We start from the raw sequence: 23296 nt of genomic DNA on the forward strand, positions 1-23296 counted from the left end.
TCTCCAGTCTCTGACTTGAAGGCTCTTTTTGACCTGAGAGCCTCTTCCCCTGGAATTTGCAAAAAGTTGTCAGTTCGGGCTATTTTTATCTTGACTCGCCTGTGCCCTTTCTCTCCATTTCCGGATGGATGCGTTTAACATCCAACAACTGGAGCACCCCCAGAGTTTAACAAGAGATGGAGGAGGGCTTCCATGAAGGAGTTTGAAGCCCTCTTTCCTCCCAGGGGCTGCCCTCATAGCCCCTTCTCCTTCTCTGTGGTTAATGCTGCTCTTATCTCACAGCTGTGGCTGTGTCCGAGGAGGATGTGTCTGTGATGCCTCATTCTTAGGGAGAAGATGTAGCCCTGAGCCCTATGAAGGGACAGTGTTGTTGAGAGCTTCTGAATATGGATGTGTTTATTGATCCTGTAGGAATGCAGGTAGCACTCAAGGTGGTGGGAGCCTCTGAGGCTCTGGCAGGAGGAAGAGCTGCTGTCACATCCCTGGGAGAGTAACCTGGTGCTCTGTGGAGATGCTGGAGGTTGTGGAGGTGATGTGATCTGACAGCTGGTACTCCCTAGTCTGGCAGGTTTTTTGAGGATTTCGTGTATCTCAGAAGGCTAGGAATGGGCCAGGGAGCTGTGGCAGGATAAGAGAAGGATCCAGAGTCTCCTGGGAGAGAGATGACCTGGTTGTTTTATGTTCCCCAGGATCGCGGCCTGCCTGGCAAACTGGAGCCTGTGTCGCCTGTGAGCCCTGCTCACCCTGACGCTGAGCTGGACCTGCTGCCGGCCCGGCTGTCCAAGGAGGAGCTCATCCAGAACATGGACCGTGTGGACCGTGAGATCACCATGGTGGAGCAGCAGATCTCCAAGCTGAAGAAGAAGCAGGTAAGAGGCTGTAGTCTGCAGGGGAGCACAGGTCCTTGGTTCTGTGTGCCACCTTATGCCCTGTCCTTGCCCATGCATGTCCACAGAGGGGAAGTGGCAGTGCCAGTGCACCAGGATCATCTGTATCCCTGCTCCCTGTTGTGACATGGGAGGTCACTGCTGTGCCAGCAATCTGGAGCTGGTAGTTGCAAGATGAGGGAGGGAGCTTTGGAAATCCAGCCTGTGGGCTCTTTGCCTGTCAGAGAACCTTAAAGGGAGAAAAATATGTCCTTGATGACTTGCCCATGAGCATGCAAGTGGTCAGCGGCAGAGCTGGAAGCACAGGCTGGTTTCCCTGAGTTGTCTGAACAGCCCAGCATAGCATAAGGTCTTTTCTTTTTCCTTTCCAGCAATTGTCTCTCCCCAGTGCTGTTGCTGGCAGTGTTCAGGACTGGTCTGTTTAAAACATTGCTGTGACATCCTAATGGCCCTTCCTGTGCACCCAGTCCCCATCTTTGGGGCTTTCCAGCTCTGCAGCCATGAGCAGCGTCTGGTCCAGCTCCAGTCTGGGCTGTGCCTGAGCCAGGGATTTGAACCTTCTGGTTGCTGCTTTACCCCTGCACAGGAGCACTCCCCACCAGAAGGATGGGCCTCTCGGTGTTGGCCTGTACACAATTACCATAAACCCATTAAGAGATTAATATGACAAAACCTTTGGGGACGTCTGTGAAAAAACCCACAGACTTAAAGGCTTTCTCTTCTTTAAGCAAATCACTTCTCTGCCTCTCTCTTTCTAGTTTTATTTTCTTTGCTTGGGGCCAGTTTCTGAACCTCCCTGATGACTGCTAATCCCAAGCTGCCTGAGAGGAGCCACCTTTCCCAAGGGGTATGCAGTAGGAATTTAGAAATGGAGCAAAACCTCTACTTGGGCTGTTGGATAAAGCTCCTGGAGGATGAGCATGCAGTTGACCTTCCCCAACAGTTCTGTGTTTTCCCATACCAAACACTGTTCCTTTCTGTCCTGCAAGACAAAGCAGGATGTTTTGGTTTTGCTTTCAAACAGTATGGTTTAATTAATGCAAAGGACCCTTTTTTTCTATATGTTGCTTTATATCTGCAGTGGCATCAGAGTGCTTAGGGAGAGGGAACCAAGAGTGGGCAGACACAGCTGTGCTGGGGGTGTGAGGAAGCAGCCCCGTCTGGCAGCTCACAGAGCCCAAAGGAACATCTGGAGCGATGGAAACCACAGAGGTTCCTCTTGCTGGTTTTGGTGGGAGCTGGGTGAAGGCAGCCCTTCCCCTCTCGCTCCTAGGAGGCTCAGACAAAATGCTGGTGTCCTCTCCCACTTGGCAGTCCAGCTACTGGTCCGTTTTTAACTCACGTTTGAGGAAGGAGGTGCAAACCATGGTTATTTCCTACTGTGGAGAAAGGCTTCCCGAGTGGGATACGTGCCCAGCATGGCAGTGAAGGTCCCTTTCATGGCAGTGGGAAGGACTGACAACTCCAGTGATCCACTGCCTGACTTTTCAGGGATGCTGAGGAGCTGCTGCTGACGCTGACAGAGCATATGCTCCCTGCCATTAAAATCAAGCTGCCCTGCCGTAAGGAAATGTTTTTTTATTGTTGGCTGCTTGGTAGCTTTACTTCTTCCCTGTGAACAAATTTTATGATTCTTCTTCCCCACAAAAATGCTCTGTTAAGTGGAGAGGAAGGTGAAAGTGGCTGTTGGCAGTAAAAGAGTCCCCTCCCCTCCTTTGTTATTTTATTTTCATTTTTTTCTTTTTTGGCACATGGGGTAAAGTCATTTGGTAGCAAATCTGACCCCCCCAATATGGCCTCCTTTCCCCTCTGGCTGGAGCCTTCCCCATCCTGGTCCTCCAGCAGAGCTGGCACATCTGGGAAGAAGTGGTTTTGGAGCGGGAGGTCCTGTCTGAGATGCTCCAGGAACGTTTTGTCCATCTGTGCATCTGAGCTGTCGGCACAGGGGGACGAGCAAGGGAAAGCAATCAGCCTGGAACAGATACTGCTCCTGCAGGAATGGTTGTGGAGCTGGGGAGAAATTGTATGCAGCCGGAATATCCTAATGCTTTTTCCCTGTGTCTTTGGGAGGCCTTCTCAGGGTAATTAAATACATTCGTATGGAAAGGTTGTACAAAAAAATTCCAACCGACCCCAAACCACCATCTTCCTCTTTTTTGGTTGTTCCAGAAATGGCAGGGAAGCCTCTGCCTGGACTTTGCAAGAAGCAAATGTCTTCAGCAAGCTGAGAAACCTTCCCCAAACCCTGCACACCCCTGGCAAGAGGCCACCTCTGTCAGCCATCCCCCGCTCATTCATGCACCATATGTGCTTAAATCTCTTGCTGAGTCCTCTCTCCCCCTCTTCCTGACAGGGAAGGATAATCCTTATGCATTTATTCCTGGCAGCAGTACCGGGGATCTGAAGGAGAAATAAACTGCTGGGCTGTTCTCTGCAGTGGCGCCTGAGCCTCCTTGGGCGCCGAGCTCAGCAAAGGGCTCTCCGGGAGTACAACACTCCCACCTGGTGATGGAGGTAGAGCCGGCTGGGTAGAAGAGCTCCAGGATTTCACCTTCCATCTTGCTTCTGGCTGAGTTTCCTCTGTTCTCCCCTTGTCTCTTTGAAAGTGGTTTTCAGAGATACCCTGTGTCTGGAAGCATCTCCATTCCCTGGGCAGACGAAGCATCCCAGTACCCAGGGGATGGCAGCTGGGTGCATGTGGAACAACCCTGGCTTCATCAGGCAGGTGCCTCCAGCACGGGAGCTGGTAGGTGCGGGGATAGGGTCTTCCTGAGATGCCACCCACATTCCTGCCAGCACTGCAGGCTCCAGTGGCCCCTCTGATGTGTGGTCCAGCCAAAGGGACTCTTACCTGGAGAGAGCACCTTCTCCACTTGAAGCCGGTTGGCCTGTGGGTGCTGTAGGAGCCAGGGCTATAGCTAATGATGGCATCTTGCATCCCTTCAACACTTACTGCATTGTCTTCCATTTGGGGAGAGGAGGGGGCTCTCAGGCAGCCGCTGCTGGATGTGGGGAGGGAGAGAGTGTGGAGCCGTCAAGACTCATCTCTCATCCTGCTTCTCTCCCTGTAAAGGTCACAGTCCTAGCCTGGCTTTTATGTCAGACCTTTAAGAAATCTATTTTGTCCCTGTCTGGGAACCCTGACCTATTTTGCTTTGCCATTTCCCATGGCTCCCAGGAGTAGCTGTTGCGGGCTGAGCCTGCTGCAGTCAGGTGTGCTGCCTCCAACCCCTCCTCCCGTCCTTACCTCCAGTATCTGGCCCTTTAATAACCATACAGCACTACGCCACAGAGAGTAGAGTTTAATTCTCTACTGTATTTCAGCTATAATTAGATTTGTATTTTTTCGTCTAATGAGCTGCATTTAATGAGCCTCCACTTAGTGGCAAACTTTCGTTTCCTGATAGGCCATCAAACCCTCTTGTCTGAAATCCCTTACCACACACTTGGCAGAATTTTTGTGGGTTTCCAGAACAATATAGCCAAGCTTCGGATGCTTTGACTTTTTTTGTTTTGTTTTTTAACACAAATATTTTCCCCAAGAGAAGTAGAAGATGTGTCTGATCCCTTTTGGTGGTTCATCCTTTGAAGTTTTTGGAGTTTGTCCCATGGGATGTGTGGTAGGGTGACTTAGGACACCAAGGAAGAGCAGGCAGGTGCCTGAGTACTGCTTTGCAGCACGTGATTTCAGCTGTGGCTTCACAGAAAGCTTCTCACTCGTGGCTGGAGTAACCTTGAGGTTAAGTCCTCAAGGCGGGCATGATGATGGTAATGTAGGGGACCTGGGCCCTCCTGCCTCTGTCAGAGCCTGCTCCCCACTCTGGCTGGCAACAGCAGCTTCTTTTGACTATATCTCAGTGTTCCTCATGCTTCTGCTTTTCCCTCTGTGGGAAAAGGTGTCCACCTGTGGGGAGGTGGAGCCCACAGCATGGGGTCCTTCATCTATTGAAACACACTCAATTTAAGGTGTGTGGGTTTTCTCAGTCAAGCCATTAGACCTATCTAAGTGCATTCTTGGACTGCATCCTACTGCCTTAGTGTGCTAAAGGTGTTCTCAGCAGGACCAGAGATGATCTGGAGGAGGAGTAGGTGCCCACCTTCTTCTCAGATCACCAGCCATTGCTGTCTCTGGGAGGTCAGTGGTGCACTTGCCTCTGGTGCAAGCCAAGTCCCAGGTGCATTTTCTTCCTACTACAGGACTTGCTCGATTTTCCCATGCTTCAACAGGGGATACTTTAGCTGGAGGAAAAGAGTAAAATGATTTGTACTTTTCAGAGATTCAGAGCCGAGCAGTGAAAAAAAATCCTGAGCGTTTTTTGACAGCCGCTCCCTCTCCCGTGCCTGTGCTGCCCCACAGCTGCCGTGCACGGCTGTGCTCTCCCTCCTCCAAGGCTGGCCCCAGGAGGAGCCTGGAGGAATCCGTGATTTCCTCTTTCAGCTGAGCGGTTCCTCAAACTTACAGGAAGGGCTTGGATGTCTCCTCCTGCATCGCAGTGTTGGGAGAGGCGGAGGAGCAGGTGGAAAGTCAGGTTTACCTGCTGATCACGGTGATATTCTAAAGTGCAGGGGTGGCTGGTGCCCAAGTCATTTAATTGAGAATAGTCATCCTGAGGCATCTTCTCCAACTGCTCCATTGGAAGAGAAGCCGAAGGTGGAGAGCAGCCTTGCAGGCTCCTCCACCGGTCCCTGCACACAGCAGCAGCTCCAGAGGCAGGTAGCAGCAGGGAGCTGGGCTGGAGCTCTGTTTCATTTAAGGGCTTCCAGTGAAATCGTTATTTCCAGCCTCAGGCCTGCTCCAGGAGGCTCCTCTGAGGCAGGTCCTCAACCTCCGTGCCTAAAATGCACCAACCCACCAGCACGAGGCCGGTGCCTGGGGCAGGCCAGCGCTGCGCTTGCGTGGCAGGGGCTGCTGTGCAGCTCCCCTCCCTCTCCCCGTCCCTCTGCAGCCCCAGCCTGCCCATGTCTCGCAGGAAGTCTCCTGCCATGGCGGTTTCTGCCTCGGTCGCGGCATCACAGAGAGTCTCGTGTGGACGAGGGCGGCTGCGTTTCTTGCTGTGACTCACCCTCCTCCTCCCCCCTCTCCTTCTACAGCAACAGTTGGAGGAAGAAGCAGCCAAACCACCAGAGCCTGAAAAACCCATCTCCCCTCCTCCTATCGAGTCCAAGCATCGCAGCTTGGTGCAGATCATCTACGACGAGAACAGGGTGAGTCTGGAAATGATGGAAGTACGAATGCGTGATCGTGCGGTGTCACCCTGGCCAGGGATGGGAGGTTGGTAAGAGCCAGGTGGGGGATTCTCTTGGGCATTACCCCTGGGGTGGAGGCCACGGAAGGGGGATAGATGGAGCCCTGTCGGGACAGTGACCACAGAGGGCCGAGCCATGAGGAGCTTGCTCTGTCTTTGTGGATGAGCACTAATGTCTTCCGAAGAACCTGCCTGGGGGGTTTTCTGTGATCAGCCTTAGATATGTTCAGGAGATGCTTCACACTCCTCTCTGTAAAATAGTTTGTTTCATCCTCTCCCCTGGGAGTGAACCTGGTCGAAAGCTGTCTCATAGGATGGGCTTTGGTGTGGTGGGGTGGGCTGCATGGATGGAAGGGGATGTCTGTGGTGCTCCAATACTGACAGGCCAGCTATGAGCTCTCCTGGCTGCCCCCGAGCCCTCCAGGCTGGAGCGTAAGGGATGTGGATGCAGCCACGGCTGGATTTGTGGATATTGGATGCTGTAAATAGCATTAGCAAAGGTCAGGCTGGCATCCCTGCTCTGGATCTCTGCCTTGACCGCTCATTTGTCAGCCATTGCCTGTAATAGCAGCCCGAGGAGACATGAATTTTGCTGTGTGCATCGGAGCGATGCTCGGAAATTGGGCCCTTTGGTAGATAATCAAGCATATTCATTTTCATTTAGGTGTTGGATAAAAAGGATGATTTTGCATAAAAGGAAAACTACCAGTCGCTAATTATTTTGAATTGCAAGGCCTGCGATTTCACTGGGAGCTGCAGAAATCCAGGTGCCCAACTCCTAAAAAGAAAAAAATCGCCTACCCTGCGCTCCCAGGCAGTGCAATTTTCCTGGTTTTCCTTTTTCCATCTGCTTCTCTCCCTGAGCAGTAGGAAACCCAGCACTGGCACAGTCTGTTGTGCGAGTGGGTGAAGGCTGAGGTTGATGTGTTTGAAGCATTAGGAAGCACCAGCGTTACAGCACTGGGCTTTGGGGGCAGGTGCTGAGTGTTCCTCAAAGCCATTCTCACCACCAAGTGCCCTCTCTAGGGGTCTTGGGCTTGATGGCTTGTGCCTCCTGGGCAAGGAGTGAGATTCAAAGAAAGGAGCTCTCAAACATTTTTATGCCTTGAGCCTTACCCTCCTTGGATACTCATGTGTAGCTGGACCATGTTACAAGGGGAAGAAATGGGTCATGGTGCTGAGGCAGGAGGGAAAGGAGATCTTCAGCCATCGCATCTCTAACAGGCTGCATCGTAGCAGTCCCTGTTAGCTGAAGCTGGCTCAGGGCTGAGTGTCCTGCTTTGTCACCTCTTGTCACTGCCCATGCAGCAGAAGGGTCACACGTTCCCTCCCACCTCCCTGAGTCTCCCATCACCTTTTCCATGGCAGACAGGGTACGCTCTCAAAGCCTTACCATGGCTCAGGGCAGTGCCTTGGGGTTGCTGCCCTGTTCCATGGGTGATGGCAGGGAGTGTGGAGAGCAAGCATGGAGTTCTACATTTCTCTTTGAAAGTGCATGGCCATAACACCTGGGACACTGTCACAGAGTGCTCAGAGCTGATAGCATCCCTTTGTCAGCGCTGGGCTGATCCTCAGAGCCAGCCTTGGTCCCAGGAGTGTTTCGCTATTAACCTTTATGATAGGTGCACTTGTTCCAGGTGGGTGCTCAGCAAGTGAAGGTCACGTCAGACACCGAATGTCTGCATAATTTCAAACCTGGCTCCATGTTCGTGTCTGTGTGATCCCTGAGATGGGTGAATGACGATTCTTCCCTGTTCTTGTAAAGTCCCCTTGCGTGTAGCATGTAACAAGCCTGATTGTGGGTAGGAGACTCAAACCAAACAACCTTCCCTTTGGCTTGACAGAAACCATAGTGGGCTGCAGGGAGGTTCCTCCTTTGGAGAAGGCAGCATCTATCCATGGGCAATGGAGAGGTGACAGCCTTGCTGGCCCAGTGTGATGGCTGAGGCTGGGTGATGGAAGGAGCTTTCAAGTACCATAGCTGGGACATGCCAAGCTGTGGGCTGCAAAGGAAGGGTGTGCTGAGCATTGCCTTCATTGTACGTGACGAAGGTGGGATACAGAATGCAATTGTCCTTCTAAAGAACATCCCAGCTTTCAGCCTTTCACATATTGGACGCACTTGGGATGCAGTTTGGTGTTGACTGCTCTTCCTGTCGGGCCAGGAGGAGAAAAGGTGGAAGAGGAAAGGACTTGGGAACAATATCAGTTGAGATCGTGGGTGGAAGAGTGGCTGCTGGTTGGATATCATGTTGCTTTGAGTGGGTTTGGTGGCAGCAGAACCTCCAGGTGTATCCAGCTGTCTGTCAGACATGGGAGAGCCCCAGGCACTCTTGTGCTGACCTGTGGCTTTGCTTTGGCTTAACACTTAATTGCAAGGTGAGTTGGTAGGAGCAAAGAGCCATGAGCCAGATAAGAGACATATTGATCTAGAGTGGAGAAGGTCGCTGAGCCAAATTTTAAGCTTTTCTGCCTCTTCTGTGCTGTGGAAAAGCAGTGAAGTTGACGCCTCGAGGTCTGCTTGCAGGAAAAGCATTGGTAGCGGCTGAGCCAGGGCTCCAGCCCGCGCACAAAGGGAAGGAAAGCCGGATTTACTCGCATCTCTTGGCTTGTGGCTTGAGGGAGGCAGCGCACGGTAAGAAATGCAAATAAAAAGAGGATATTCAGCCCTCGGGAGGAGGCGAGAGAGCAAAGCACCCCAGAAGAGCTGGCAAAGCCTGAAATGATCTTTTAAAGAGCAATGTTGTGGAAGGGGCAGAAAGCCAGCCCTTGTGTCAATCCCAGAGCAGGTGGGAGCCGGTGGCTTCGTGGAGGGGCTTTCTGCCTGGCTCTGGCTTAATTTTTCATGAACCACGGGTCTGTGCTTCACCGAGCACGCGGGTGCTGCCGTGCCCGTTCCCACCGCTCCTGCCAGGCTGGGCCGGAGTCGCACACTGCGTGCAGTTATACCCTGAACAAAGGAGAGACCAGAAACGGTCCATGGGAGAGGAGAGGTTACATGAGGACAGAGTAGCTAGAAACGCCGGAAAATCAAGTTAGCCATCCATTCTGTGACCTACTTTCCTTTTGGCGATAGCTGTGGCTTTGCAGGCGTGAATGGTTTCTAATTTTAGCTTATGGTTCATCAGGGAAGTCTATATGTTTTTCTCACCACCGGGCTGCATATGGATGAGGGGTTGGGATGCAGGTCAGCACTGGACTGTATCCGATTTTCTCAAAATTCAGGTTGGCTGATGCTGAGTGCCCATCATGCTGCTGTTCCCTCTTGTGACCTACTTAACACGTACGATTTGAAAGTTCCTTGGTGTCAGGGAGGATAATTATGGAAAACATGACCTGTAATCCCCTCTTGCTACACTCTGCTGGACAAGTAATTGATTTCCAGAAAAAAAAGGTGACTGTACAGATTCTGCAGGGGAAGAGTGGAGAGAAGCTGCTCTTCACTGCGGTCAGATCCTGAACTGTGAGGCTGTGGTTGCATTTTGGGAGGGTTTTAGGTGACTTGGTTTATAGAGGGACAGTTGATACTCCATATCCAGGTGCCTCCTGCCCCTGGGGTATGTGCTGACTGGAACCACTTCATCTTGTCTCCAAAGCTGAGCTGTGAATTTGCACGTGAAAAAATACCTTTTGGGAAATCCTCACAGTATAACACAGAGAAACCACACACCCCCAAGCCAGAATTTCAACTGTGAGTACAAACTGTACCATTTCTGAAAGGATGTATGAAAATGGGAATTAACATTTTTGGTATTGTCTGTAGATTAAACTGAGAAAAAACAGTGGGCAGCATTGTCAGAAGCATTTGAACCCTATTTTCAAAAGTGTGTTTAGTTCTTGAAGAGACAGAGCAATGTTTGAGAACAGTAATGGTGGCTAAAATCTCCGAGAGCATTTGGAAGGTGCCATGGGGAGCTCAGGGGACCATTTTGGCTGTAGGGTGCCCGGGTGCGAGATAGGGTGTGTTTTCCAGCCCTGGTCATCCCCTCTCCAGTAGCCGGGTGCTGGCAGAGTGACACAGAACTACCTGGGGAAATCGGGTTGTGATGGATGCCTCGGTTGCTGCTGGAGGCTGACAGTGATGCATGTGTTGGGGATCTCCTGAATTAAACCCTGTGAGCGATTTTAGTGTCTCCCCTGCAGGGGAAAGCTGATCCCTGCTGGGTCTGGCACCTCAGAGGTGGTAGCTATGTGACACAGCCTCTTTGAGGGCTTTAATTTGCACCTCTGGGATGTGTTATTGTACCAACAGAATTTAGCTTTCTTCCACATCAAATCCCCGTAACCAGGGCAGATCATCTGTGTGTATTTTTAGCTGTGGCTTTATTCCGCTGGGCCATTCACGGGATTCCTTGCATCTGCCTTCCCTTGAAATCGATTGAACATAACCTGGGCTTGAAGATGTTTCTGTGCTTTAAATGGAAATTTCCAGGTCCCTTGTTAAGAACGGAGAGGAGAGCAGTGTTTCTGTTGCTCCAGATGCTCTGTGCCTTTCCTGGGACATGGGGCTGGCTGAGCTCTCCTTGGCAGCGTGTCCTGGAGGAAGCTGCTGCTCAGCAGCACACCATGGCTTGGCTGGGTGAATTCTCTTTGAAGTCACCTGTGTGCCCAAAGTCCCCATGAGCCACCACACACCACATGCAAGCAGAGGTGCCCGTGCTGTCTGACCGCTGTGGAGATGGAGCCCACAGGTGCCCGTCTCCAGCTCTCAGTGAGCCAGACACGGGTGGTTGGAGGCTCCCTGCAGACCTGCCATCCATCAGAGCAGCAGGACTCCAGCTCAGAGACCAGCAGATACAAAACAGCTCCCGTGCTTGTGTCAGGCCTGTCCCTGCAAACAAGCACACGTCAGCTTTCCTCTGAAACATTGGCACTTATTTATCGGAGAGGGAGAGGTCGCGTCAGGACATGGCGTGACTTCACCCTCCGCTGCCACGCCAGGGAGGGGACGCCACGTGCTGTGACCCACCGCAGTGTGGAGAGGGCTGGGATGAGTCCCCCCACCCTGTGGGTGCCAAAGGCTTGGCTGCACAAGCCCACCCCTGCTCTACTGTCAGCCCTCCCTGCTCTGCTGTCAACCCTCCGAAAAACTGGGTTTGATGCAGTGCAGGCAGTGGAAGCAGCAGCAGTGTCTGTCTTGCTCTTGAGATTGAGCTGGTGGAAATCAATAAGATTAAATTTTAATTCGTTTTCTGTCTTGATGCGTGCTCTTTCAAAAGGGCACAGCTATCTATCTATAAATTCAGCATTATGCTGTAAAATTGGAATTCAAAGGATTGTTTGAAACTTTTTCCACCCCCTGCTGCTGTTGTGTCTGTGTGGAGCGTGTTCCCAGCTATCCGTTTACCCTCCTCAAATACCCTCATAAAGCATTAATGCCCCATCCATAAATAAGAGAATAAATAAATGAAGTCTTTCAGCATTGCAAAGTATAATCTCGCTGTTAACTAATCACAGACACTGAGTGTGACTCAGATCCTACAGGGATTTTATGTCTGTAGAACTCTGATTTTCTATGAACTCCTGATTTACATGAGAAAAGGAAGAATCAGGCCTGCCTTGTCAGCATGGAGCTGGTGCAGTAAATAAAACCTTATCAGTGAAAGTGCTTTTGAGTATTAAATCTGTGAGGGTTTTTTTGAATTATAGTTTACGTGGTAGTTGGGATGGGGACATTTCGTATTTGACTGCTGAAAGGGCCTTGTTCGTTTTGCTTTTGTTTCTAATAACTTTTATTCTGCCTCATCGGGGCTCAGTGATGCAAAATGAGCTTCCAAATAGTCTGGAGGAAAACTGGAAAGGCCAGAATTCAGATGCTATTGTCACATCTGCATGGTAGTGAGATTTCCAAAAAGATGAAAATTTAAACAAATAGCCTGGAGTCATTGAGAATCCTTTCAGGTTTTATTGGATTTTAAAGAAATTAATTTTTTAATGGTAGTGATGTCTATTTTTGATGTCTGCTTCAGGATCCGAAGTTCCCAGTAGGTGCATTTACTTAGAAGCTTTGTCCATGACTAACCCAGACCAGATAAGGCTGTGTCCTGCATTTTCATATCCTAGAAATCAAGAGGAGAATTGCAGAGATCCCAAATCTGTCAAAGGGAGGAAGGGAGACCTTGCAACACAGCTCTGGCTCCTTGCGTCGGGCGACTGGAGCTTTCCCATAACTGCTGCAGCACCAAGACTTGGATTTCTGCAAGTTTTCTGTGCAATGCCAGTGCTTCCAGGAGTTTTGCAATGGTGGAACATTCAGCCACTCTTTGCAATGGCAAAGCCGTGCTCGTACCTCGCTTTAACCTAAATGTGCCTTTGAATGGCACCGTGACCTTGCAGACAGCAGAGTGGGGTGAGAGGGCTGTTGGGTGAGTGGAAACCAGCTATTCTGAGGGTTCCCCCACTGGCCATGGATGGGGTATGAGCGAGCTGAGGACCGAAACTGTCTGGCAGTGATTAGCCAAAGCCAGAGACCAGCGAGTAACTGATATGAGTTGGCTTGTCCCGCTCTGTGCAGAGTAGTTGGGGGCTGGTGTGAACACATGGCTACAACATAATGTTTCCTCTGTTTTCTTACTATTTGTGATGAGTCATTTGTAACCCTCAGTGCATCCTCTGCTGGCCCCAGCCTTGGGGACAGGGCTCTGTCACCGCTGCTGTGGTGGGGAGATGGCTCCAGCTGAGCACAGGGAGGTGGGGGAGCGTGCAGGGCATCTGTGTCCATGGGCACCCCTGGAGAGATCAGCCCCTGGACCGGGTGAGAGGGGCCATTGAGGCTGACCAGTGTCCCCTGATGCTCAGGAGGAGCATTTGGATTCAAGGAGAAGGGAGAGCACTCATCCTTGGGCTCCTGCAGTTGTGTTGGGAGCACTGTGGTGGCCATCCCTGCAGACTGTGGGAGCTGGGAAGGGGAAGAGTGTTGACTTCCCTTCCACAGTATTGGGGCTCATCCCACCTGCTTTGTGGAGAGGGCAACGAATTGCTGGGGTGATTTGGCTCTCAGAGAGAGAATGCTGGGATTTAAAGGGGAAAAAATTAGTACGTGTGGTCATAGGAATGATAAACTTTCCTTGTGGAACAGGCACTGCCAGATTGTGGGTTGGTCCCAGCAGATCTTGGCACAGAGGTAGGGCCTTTGACCCCCCCCTTACTGTTTGCTTTCCGCTCCGGGTAAAAAGGTGTCTCAACTTGAGTTTTCATGATTTCTACTTCAGCCACACTTCTCCTGAATTTTGTGTTAAACAAAATCCTATTCCAGCCTGCCTCTTTGCCATGCTGCACCCACAGCTCTGCCTGTTCCTAGGACATGGTGCTGGCAGGACAGAACTTTTCCCAGCGCTGCCCTCTGCACAGTCTCCTGCCCCTGGGAGGCCTTTGCATATCTCCATGTGGGACATGCCTGATCCCAAATAGAAACCCTTCCATTCCCCAGCGCTGCTGCCTACGGGCTGCTATAAATAACCCTGGGAGCACGGTTCAGCTGCAGCAGCTTTGTGCTGCATGGAGCCATGGCTGGAGTTGGTCCAAGAAAATGCCGCCTCCTAATTTCAGATCCGCTTTCTCAAAATAACTCCTGTGTTTCCTTCTCTTCCATTTTTAAACTTTGCTTTAAGAAGAGCCCACGCAAAATCCCAGACTCTCCCCCTTCTGGTTTCGGATGCTCTGCTGCCTCGTGGGGTCCTCTCGTCATCCCCACGGGAGCTCACATGGCTGGGAAGTTACTCTCCTGCTTGCTTTCCCCCTCCCAAGCCTATTTTAAGTTTCTTCCAAGGAAAAACAAGGGGCTGGAGTTTGCTTTGGAAGCCAAATGTTTTTAGGCAAGAATGGAGATTTTCATAGTCTGCAGGGAGGTTTTTGTTGTTGGCAAAGACCTCTTTAGCTCCAGGCCCGTTGGAGAAGCTTGAGCCAGGGTAAGAGCGTGGTCTGTGTGCTGTGTCCCTGCCTGTGCCCCTGCCCAGGATGAGGGAGGTTCTCTAGGGGCAGGTGCTGCTGCCTGCCACATCCACGGGTTCCGTTCTGAATCTGTGGGCCCTGCAGTGTTTGTGGTTCAGACGTGTTTCTTGTGGCACCTCACTCCAAAATATGCACTTGGAGGACTAGGATGAGATAGGCTTCACCTCTTCACATGAGTCGTGTTGAAACGCGCTCCAGAGGAGGTGCCCCTGCCCTCGGAAGTGCCCATGGTCTGCCCGTGCCAGTGCCAAACCCTGAGCTGCTGTACCAGAGCAAAGCACTCTGATGTAAATGGGAGCAAAATTCAGCCTCAGGGCTTTGGTCCCTCCATGAATGGCACTGCTCCCGGGCTGGAGCAGTATTTCAGGATTTTGTACAAAATCAAGAAAAAGGGTCTTTGCCTGCTGGCTGTGGAACTGCAGAGGGACTGTACAACTGATGGGGATCCTTATGCATCTCACCAGAGGTAATGGCTCAGGTTTGCTTCCCGATACATTTCTTTCTGTTCAATAAGAGGAACGCAGGCATGGGTGGGGTCATTGAGCAGATATAGGATGAACCCTCTGGTTTCCTTCTGCGGGTCCCTCACTAAACATACTCCTAATGAAATCAGTACTGGAACCAAGTCCTAGGTGGCTGTGCCTTCAGAAAGTAAAGGATTTACCAGGGCTGTCAGTGGTCTTCAGCAAAAGTCCTGCTGCTGCAGAAGATCTGGTGGGGGCTGCTTTTGCACCGGAACAGTTTGAGGTTTGCCTAAATTCTCCATTCAGGCTTCTAGCTCACTGGCTCCTTAGGCAGGAGCACATCTCCCTGTGTCTGTCTTTATGGATGAGCCCCAGCATGGTGGGAACCTTCTGCTGGGTGTTCTGTGTCCTTCCCAATTTTGCTGCCAGCTCTCACCTCGCTCTACTGGGCTTTTCAGACAGCTCGTTAAGGTTCTGCTATGATCTGATAAATGCAGCAAGGAGCATCAGCAATTACAGTGGGTGTCAAGTGTTAATTGGGCAGCTTTCAAGATAGAGGCATTTCTTTGTGTACGTACAAAGATATGACGTGCTCGGAATAGCTTCCCCTCCTGATCTTTCGTTCTGGAGACGTGTATATTGCAGTCGGTTAATGCAAGACAAATTATGCCATTCTTCTCGATTCGCCACATGTTCTGCCTATGGTGATTTGCCTCTGGCTTGTCTCATTAAGTTGTCTAAACATGGCAAATGCAGCAGCTGAACATACTCAGCTTTTTCTCGAAGTTAATCGTGTTGTATACACGGGCCTGCAGCATCACTGGTCCCTTGCTGTGCCATTCGCCTCTGCCAGGGCATCCTCCACCAGTGCTGGTGCCCAGGAGAACAGGCCCGTGGTGGGATTGCCTGCCTTGAGTGGGGCTGCAGTCTTTTACCTGTAATTATGCTAACTGCCATTAATTGGTTTGCTGCTCTCTGTCCCAGGTATGCGTCAAAAAAAATTGGGTAAGCTGATGCTTCCTACTTGCCAGCAACCAATGGCGGGCATGAGGGCATTGGCCAAATCACCCCCTTGGCAGCAGATGTAGAGTGGTTTCAGCAGTTTCCATGACCCCCCCTGAAAATCTTGCCCCTTAGTTTTAATTCTGTAAGACTTCTGAATGCCTCAGTGCTGGTGTTCTCCGAGGTCAGCAGATTTTATAGCTTATGGAGACCAAAATATTAAGCCCTGGCTCAGAGAGAGCCATTCTTGTGTGATTAATTTTTCCAAGGGGCAGGTCCCTGGGCGGACTTGGCTCATTCCCATTAACGGAGTCAGGTGGGCAAGTGAGGGAAACTTCATGCAGTGATTGTGAAACCTGTGAACTCCAGGGTCTGCTGTGGGGAGCGCTGCAGATAACAGGCAAGGATGCCTTAACAGTGGGGCTGCTGCCTGCCTCGTGCGTACGTGTGGGGATGGCGCCAGAGTGGGCTCGCTGTGTGGTAACATCTCTCTCAGCCTCCTTTAAGTTGCTTCTAAATTGCAAACAAGCTTTGTGTCATCCCGACCAAACAGTAAATAGAGGAACTGGACATCTCCTGGTCGCCTTGTTGTGGTGAGGCACCTGGTGCAGGCTTTGCAGCTGGGCTGGGGCTGGTTTTGGCCAGGGCCATTCGACCAGGGCTGTTTTCCAGGGCGCTGAGCCCGACCGGGGGCAGGGTGACTCACACAGCTGCTCGGGGCCGACTCTGCTAAAGTGCACGCTGGCAGATCAGACTGTGTGTGTGGGTGTGCGAAGCCTGGTGAGGTGCTTGCACACCTACAGCTGCATCAGTGCTTCTCGGCGCCGGCGGGGGGTTAGGGTGGACGCGGGGGCAAGCGGCAGGGCCGTGTGCCAGCCTTTGGTGAGACATCCCTGTGCTGAGGCCCTGGGAAACTCATCCTGCCCTGAGCCAGTGTGAAGGTGAGAGGTCTCTGCTGCTGGAGAGCACTGTGAGACGGACCTCTGGAGCTGAAATCCCTTCCCTGCCCTGGGGGATCTTTGCCCAGGGTTTGCCAAGCCCCACTGGCTCTGCCATGAGATCAGACTCCAGCCCTAACCTGCTTCCCAGCCCTGGGGCTCAGCTCCCTGTTTTAGGCATCTGTGGATTTTCTCTCTCCCCTACCCAAAAATAACTAAAACTACCTATTTTATCTGAACCTTTGAAAATCCATCTCCTTGTCCTCCTCACTGTCAGATATTTGGCTTTAACAGCTCAGCCTGTGGCGTCGGCAGCGTGCAGCAATCTGGATTTATCGGACTGTCAGTAACCCCCCTTGAACAGCCTGGCTTTGCAAGGAAGTACTGTTTACTGAAAATGTCATCTTTTATTTAGGCTCTTGCTGCAGCCAACCCATGTCTTTTTTTCAGGCCTGTTTAATTAGTAACCACAGTACAGCCCCTGACACGTGTTCCTGGGTGGTTTTTTCCCTTTAATAAGCACTAGGTAGCTTGGCCGGGGGCGGGAGGGGGACGGAGAAGGGCTCCTCTGCGGCAGGGAGGGGAGGGAAGCGAAAGCATGACGAGGAGCCAAGGGCAGCTCAAATCTAACGATCACATGCTCATGAAGCGATGAATCCTAGAAAGGGCATCTCTGCGTGCGTGCCGGCTTGCCCGCCCTCCTCCTCGCAGGGCAGCCGTGCAGAGGTAACGGGCACGATCCCCCGCCTGGCACCCCGAGGGGTCGGGAATTCGGGTCACTTCCCAGGCAGAGCTTGGATGCATTAAAGTCATGATAACTCAAGAGCCAGAGCCTTTCGCCCATGGGTTTTCCTGCGGGTCCAGGGGCTGAGCTGGACCTTTCCACCCACTTGCAGGCAGGGGTGGGATTTGTGACGGCTCTGTGGATGTTTTGGAAGTGGTTTTAGCAGAAGGGAGAGCTGGAGCAGAGGGCTGCGACTTGTAATGGCACAGATAACTTTTCTTCTCTCTGTCCCCTTTCCTCCCTGCAGAAGAAGGCGGAGGCTGCCCACCGGATCCTGGAAGGACTGGGTCCCCAGGTGGAGCTGGTGAGTGTTACCTCTGGCCGCGGGGAGCGGGAGCTGGGCCAGGTTTGGAGACGTTCCTGGGCGGTGAGCGATCGCGGCACCCTGTGTGTGTGTCTGTCTGTCAGAAGGAAGCCTGCTGCTGGCCTGGCCCTCTCGCTGGCACAGCACCAAGGCAGGAAGCAAAGTGACTGAGATGAGTACTGAAACAGAGGCAGACACACACACAGAGCCCTCCTTGGAGAGCCTTAACCCTTTGGCTCCTTCCTTGTGCACTGCAGAGGAGCTGGACACAGTCTGCCTCCACTCGGGATGCTAATGGCTTTGTCTGCTGGTGGCAACCACAGCACTGGGGCTGTGGGGCTGCTGTCTGGGCAGCCAACCTCGAGGTGCCATGTGGAGGGATGGGTGCTTGGACTCTCCTCTGTCCCACCCGCTGTAAAGGGAGGAGGGTGCTGGAAGGTGCTCTGTGAGCACAGCTCGGCCACAACTGCGATGACCTGCAGGTATCAGGACTCGCACGCTTCCTATTTCAATCTCCCTCATGCACAGGGAATCTGAGAACAACTTAGAATAAATTGCCAATTTTGGGCTACCCCCTCATCCAGCAAAATCTGTCTGTAAGTCAAAGGACTGATTGGTGGAGGGGTGGCTGGAAACAACCCCTGAGGGGCTGAGTCCTGGCGAAGGGTGCCTGGAAAAGGTGCATTGACAGCAGCGCTGGTAGAAGGATCGAACCCAGCCTGACAGAGCATCTCCTGCTTTGCACCAGCCATGGGGTGCAGTGGAGGGAGCCATTCCTGTGAGGTAGGAGCAGGCAGCGCACAGGCCTTCGCAGCTGTAATTTGGACTTGCCTTGTGGAGGTGGTACTAATCACTGTCTTCCCTGGTGCGTAAGGGAGAGGTCACAGGGGAATTACTGTACGTGTCAAAGCCCACTTCCTTGTTGGGGAGGTAACACTCATTATTTTTCCTCTGAGTCACCAGGGTCAAACCCTTTGCTCTTTCTGCTCTGAAGATTGGCAGTGCCTGGAGTTGGTGCTTCCTCATCTAAAAGACATTGCATCTCCTTTCCTTCCTCCCCCCGTTTGGTTTTTTCCTCCCATTTTTTCTTTTTTCAGTTTGTTGATGCTTTGTCCCTGGGTGCTGACACTGCACAGGAGAGCTGTAGCAGAGCCCAGTGCAAACCTTTCCACTGTCGCCCTCCCTTACTCCTTGGAGAGCAGGGGAAAGGAGGAAACCTCTGAGAGAACCCTACAAAGCTGAACTCTGTGTGCATCTTGCAGACTGTCTCATCTGTCTGCCCAGAGACACTTCTTATGGCCCAGCCCATGCACCGTGTCGGGCACAGCAGCACTGGGAACTGCCAACAGCCTGCAAGAGACAAGATGAATAGTCAGATCTTTTTCTGAGTTGGAAAGGAAGCAGCTCCAGGAAGGAGAGCAGCTCTGCACTCTCTGCCCGATGCGCCCGCCTGATCCACAGTGTCACACACCACGTGCACCAGCCCTGGGGCTGCCACAGCCTGGGAGTCTCCTGAAGGGAGGTTGAACATCCTGGTGTCAATCCAGTCTCTGCAAGGAGAGGTGTTGCTGTCACTGAAACGCAGGGTCATGTGTTGCTGTGGGCTCTGCTTGGATGCCTTGCTCTGGTTGTTCAGAGAGCTGTGGTTGGTGCAGTCGGAGCGGCGATGGTGCTGGATGCACGTCAGCTCAGTGACAGCGTGATGGGGCTGATGGGGGGAGATGAGAGGTCGCAGTAGGAATCAGTCAGTCATGGCAGAGAGGCAGGAGGTTGCCGGGTCCTGAGTGCTGCTGGCAGGATGGAGCTGGAGGCCCAGGAGTTCCCAGGAAGCAGGGATCCAGTTCAGGTCTTGGGAAGCTTCCATCTATGTCAGGAGGAGATTGAGTCAGTAAACCAGGACTCTGCTCGTTTCATCCCTCCAGTGTAGCGGTACCATTTAAAAAAATGACTCCATGTTTTCCCCAGGGAGAAATGTGTTTGAGGTATGTTGTCTGAACCCTGCAGTGGCCAGAAAGCAATTGAAACCTTTTGTTCTGTTTTATTTCTAAAGAGCTTTCAGTAAATCCAGGGCTTTCCCAGTAATAGCTTTGCATTGCAATTATGTTTTTCTTAAATGTCATTCCCCAGAGAAATTTATTACATGTCCCTAACCCTAGAAAAGCACTGTGGATGTTTTGAATATGTTCCTTTACCCATCTGACCTGTCAGCTTTACTTCTCCTTACGCAGTGAGAAAGGTGGAATTCTGTGCAGATTGCATACAGCTCTGAGGGAAGATACTGTTTACATGTTACAGCATGCTGAGAATAAAGTTTCTTTAACTATTTAATCTGTGAGGATAAGTTCCCTCTGGGTAGGTAGAACTTGTCTCCTGGGCTTCCTCCATTGCGTGGGTTGAGTTAAAATGCTGAGGCTGTTGTGCAGACAGAAATCTCTTTGAGATGCTGATGTCATATGGATCTTGTGTTTGGGTCCCAGAGTTCCTTGTTTCTGAGTGTCTGGGCATTTCTTTTAAAGTGATGTGTTCCAGTGCTTGTCTGCTAACACTTACATTTTCTTACTAAGAATTAAGTGGCTATTTATATCATAGATAGGTTGTAATGGAAAGGAATAATCAGCTTTTGGTGAGCTGGGTGGCATCAGGGCATCCCTAATGTGCATGTGCACATGAGCGTCTTCTAACCCAGGTCCAAACCAAAATGTTAATTCTACTGCTTCTCCCAGGAGGAAGGTCTCTGTTACCTGCCATATGCCAGCTTCTTTGCTTCAATTTTGATGAGCAAAAAGGGAAGAGAAACACTTTAATTTATCAGTATTTCCAGTTCCTGCATTCTTCTTCCAAGAGACAGTCACTGGTCAAGGCCACCCAGCGGTTCCTCCAGTCAAGCCTTTCCAGGGTGACTGTGGACGTGATGCTCTGGAGCTGTGGCTCGATTTCTTCTCTCCCTGGTGCAGACCTGCCTCCCTTGAGCTACGTGATGAGACGGATGTCTCTGTTCCTCTGAGCTTTCCAAGCGTGAAGTGCACAGCCAGCTCTGAGCCTGGAGTCAAACCAGCAGCTCTGGGAGGATTCACAATAGAAACACCCCTGGGGAAGGGACACCACTGAGAACATCTCCTTCAGCAGAACTTGCTTGTCCCTCTCATCTGCACTGGCTCTGCCAGCACGGGGTGGCCAGGTGTCTCCTGGCAGACTTGCAGCCTGTTGTCCCCTCACCAGGTAACAGATGCCTGGATGCTGCCGTCAGCCCCACATCCCTCCTGGAACACAGCGGCTCATCTCACGGTGTCTCTGCCTGGGGATTACTTGCCTCTTATGTGGCCCTTCCGCCTGGGGATTACGTGTGCTTTCCCAGCGAGGAGGGACATGTCCAAGGGCAGCCAGAAAAAGGAGCTGATGACTTGTTGGTGCTAAGATGCAGCAAGAATGGGCTGCAGAGAGTAGGGAGAGCTACACCCAGTCTGCGTTCTGTGCAGATCGATGTGGCTGTCCCGGTGTGTGGCAGGGGAGAAGTGAGGCAGTATCTGTTTTAAAGAGCAGTAGAGACGGGCTGGCTGTGTGGAAAAACAGGCTTCTGTGCCAAGCACCTATGATGGTGATGGGGAGATACCATGTAGGAGGTGAGAGTGACACCTTCTTTGAAATGGAGGAGAAAGGAACCCACCTCTGTTTGCAGGTCCTGTCCCCTGTGCTGCTCACCTGATTGAGCAGATGTTCAGCAGATGTTTTGCTCTTTTCCTGTGTTTAATCTGAGATGAAATCAAGTGGACCCTGAGCGTAGCCTCAGCCCCATGACCACAGTTGGAGGGTGAGCTGGTGTGTCAGTATCCATGGCCAGGATGCTGCCTTCAGCCAGGAATTGGATGTCACACGTCCCTCTGCCTTTGTTTGGCCACAGATGTTATATGCTCACAGCTGGTTTGGGGAAGGTTTGTGAATGAACTGCCTGAGTACTTGCATGATATTTCTGTGGTTGGACCTGAACAGGTCATTAAGTGCCCATTTGCTGGTGATGGTTGGGCCGTGACAAGCTTTGCATTTGCCCAGTCTTGGACACATTCACAGCAGCTTAGACAGTGATTTAGAAGTGTTGAAGGCCTTAATCTTGAGCATCTTGTCAGTCTGCTGGTGTGGACACAACTGATGGCAGGTCCTAGAGTGTGGCCTGAACTGTTAATCACAATGGGTGGAATTGAGTGTGGTCTCTGTGGTATCTCTCCCTTCCAGAGGTGGGACCCTGTATCGTGGCAGGTTCCCAAGGGTACATCACCCTGCAGATGGGAAAGGAGAGGTATCGGGGCAGTGACCACTTGAAGGTGACAAGGGATGGATCCAGCTCTCCTGACTCCCCGTGGAAGTCCCTGGCACTGAGGATGTGGGAGGCAGAGCAGCCCCATGATGGGTGCTCACACCTGGTGTTAGAGACAGCCACAATCACTGGGCTCTCCAAGGGGCACCCTGGGAAAAACACTTGTCCTCTGGAGCCCAGTTGCCTCTCCTGAGGGACAGACCATCATTGCTCTACATATGGATGCTGGGGGACTGCGGGACATGCACAGGGGCCAACCCACCCCTGGAATTGCTGGAAACCCCAGGGGTGAACGCTTGTCCTGCCTGCAGTTGCCTGTTCTTGGCTCCCTGGGAGAGCTCAGGCAGGCTTTTGCCGCGTAGACATAACAACTTGCAGCACACAGACTGTCTCTTCCCGCTCCCCAAGCCCCCCTTTCCCCTCGCCTCCCCCGTGTCATATGTTCCGAGGCGCACTGCGTTTTCAGTCGGTGAATAACAGCCACGTCCTCGCCGTGCCGTGTTTATCTGGACGACGTCGCAAATTGCTTGTTCTGAGCCAGCTCGCTCGAGCACTGCCTGCCCTCCCACGGGCTGAGCCGGGATGCACCGGGACTCGAGCAGCACTGCGGGGAGCCAGCACCCTCCAGTACAGCCGGGAGTGGGGCTGGGGACACGGGGACGGTCGCCTGGGCTGGGAACCTGCACCGAGGTGGCAGTGCTTCTGATGGGTTTAAGTTTCTAAATGTCAGACTGTACCTTTTATACCTTTTCATTTTTCTTATTTATTTCAGCCATTATACAACCAGCCTTCAGACACCAGGCAGTACCATGAAAACATTAAAATGTAAGTATGTGGCAATAAAGCTGTTTTAAATGTCAGGTTGGGCATTAGGCTGGAGCGGGAGGGATGCCAGCTCACTCCCAGACCTGGATTAAAACTGCTGAGGAATTGTAAGCATCCTATCAGAGCAGCTCCAGGAGCCCAGCAGTCGGGAGCTGTAGCTTCAGGCGGATGCTGAAAGTGCTGTTTGATTTTCTTGGGGGGTGGATGCAGGTCCTGGCCAGTCCCTTGATGCTTTCCCAGAGAATGCTCACCTTGAGTGCTTTCTTCTGTATTTCACCAATACTGAAATACAAAATCAGCTGCCAGCATGTGTGTGTGTGTGTGTGTGTGTGTGTGTGTGTGTGTTTGCATGCGAGAAAGATGAGGTAAAATGGAAAGTTGCAATTACAATTAGATTTTCATGAAGGACCTCTTGAATGTCTAATAACAACTGGTTGTTTCAAAGATACTTACTGAGACTTAGCAATCATCTAATTTGACTTATCACCTCAATACATGATTTAATCATCAGCGTGCGTTTAATAACCACAGTGACTTCCTGAACATAGAAGAAATGTAACAGATAATGAGAATAGCGATAATTGTGA

The 23296-nt window shown here is 51.7% G+C and overlaps 1 protein-coding gene across 12 annotated transcripts in view; it reads left to right on the top strand.

Annotated features, from left to right (window-relative positions):
• Positions 1 to 23296, top strand: part of NCOR2 (nuclear receptor corepressor 2) — a 238780-nt gene that overhangs the window by 115900 nt on the left and 99584 nt on the right. For all 12 annotated transcript variants that reach the window (XM_017815531.1, XM_017815532.1, XM_017815538.1 and 9 more), the window contains exons 5-8: positions 690 to 869; positions 5979 to 6092; positions 17519 to 17575; positions 22657 to 22709. In XM_017815531.1, the coding sequence (XP_017671020.1) occupies positions 690 to 869; positions 5979 to 6092; positions 17519 to 17575; positions 22657 to 22709 (404 nt within the window). The remainder of the gene's footprint in view (positions 1 to 689; positions 870 to 5978; positions 6093 to 17518; positions 17576 to 22656; positions 22710 to 23296) is intronic.

This window comes from Lepidothrix coronata, unplaced genomic scaffold (genome assembly GCF_001604755.1).
Source record: "Lepidothrix coronata isolate B3197 unplaced genomic scaffold, Lepidothrix_coronata-1.0 Scaffold51, whole genome shotgun sequence".
Classification (NCBI taxonomy): domain Eukaryota; kingdom Metazoa; phylum Chordata; class Aves; order Passeriformes; family Pipridae; genus Lepidothrix; species Lepidothrix coronata.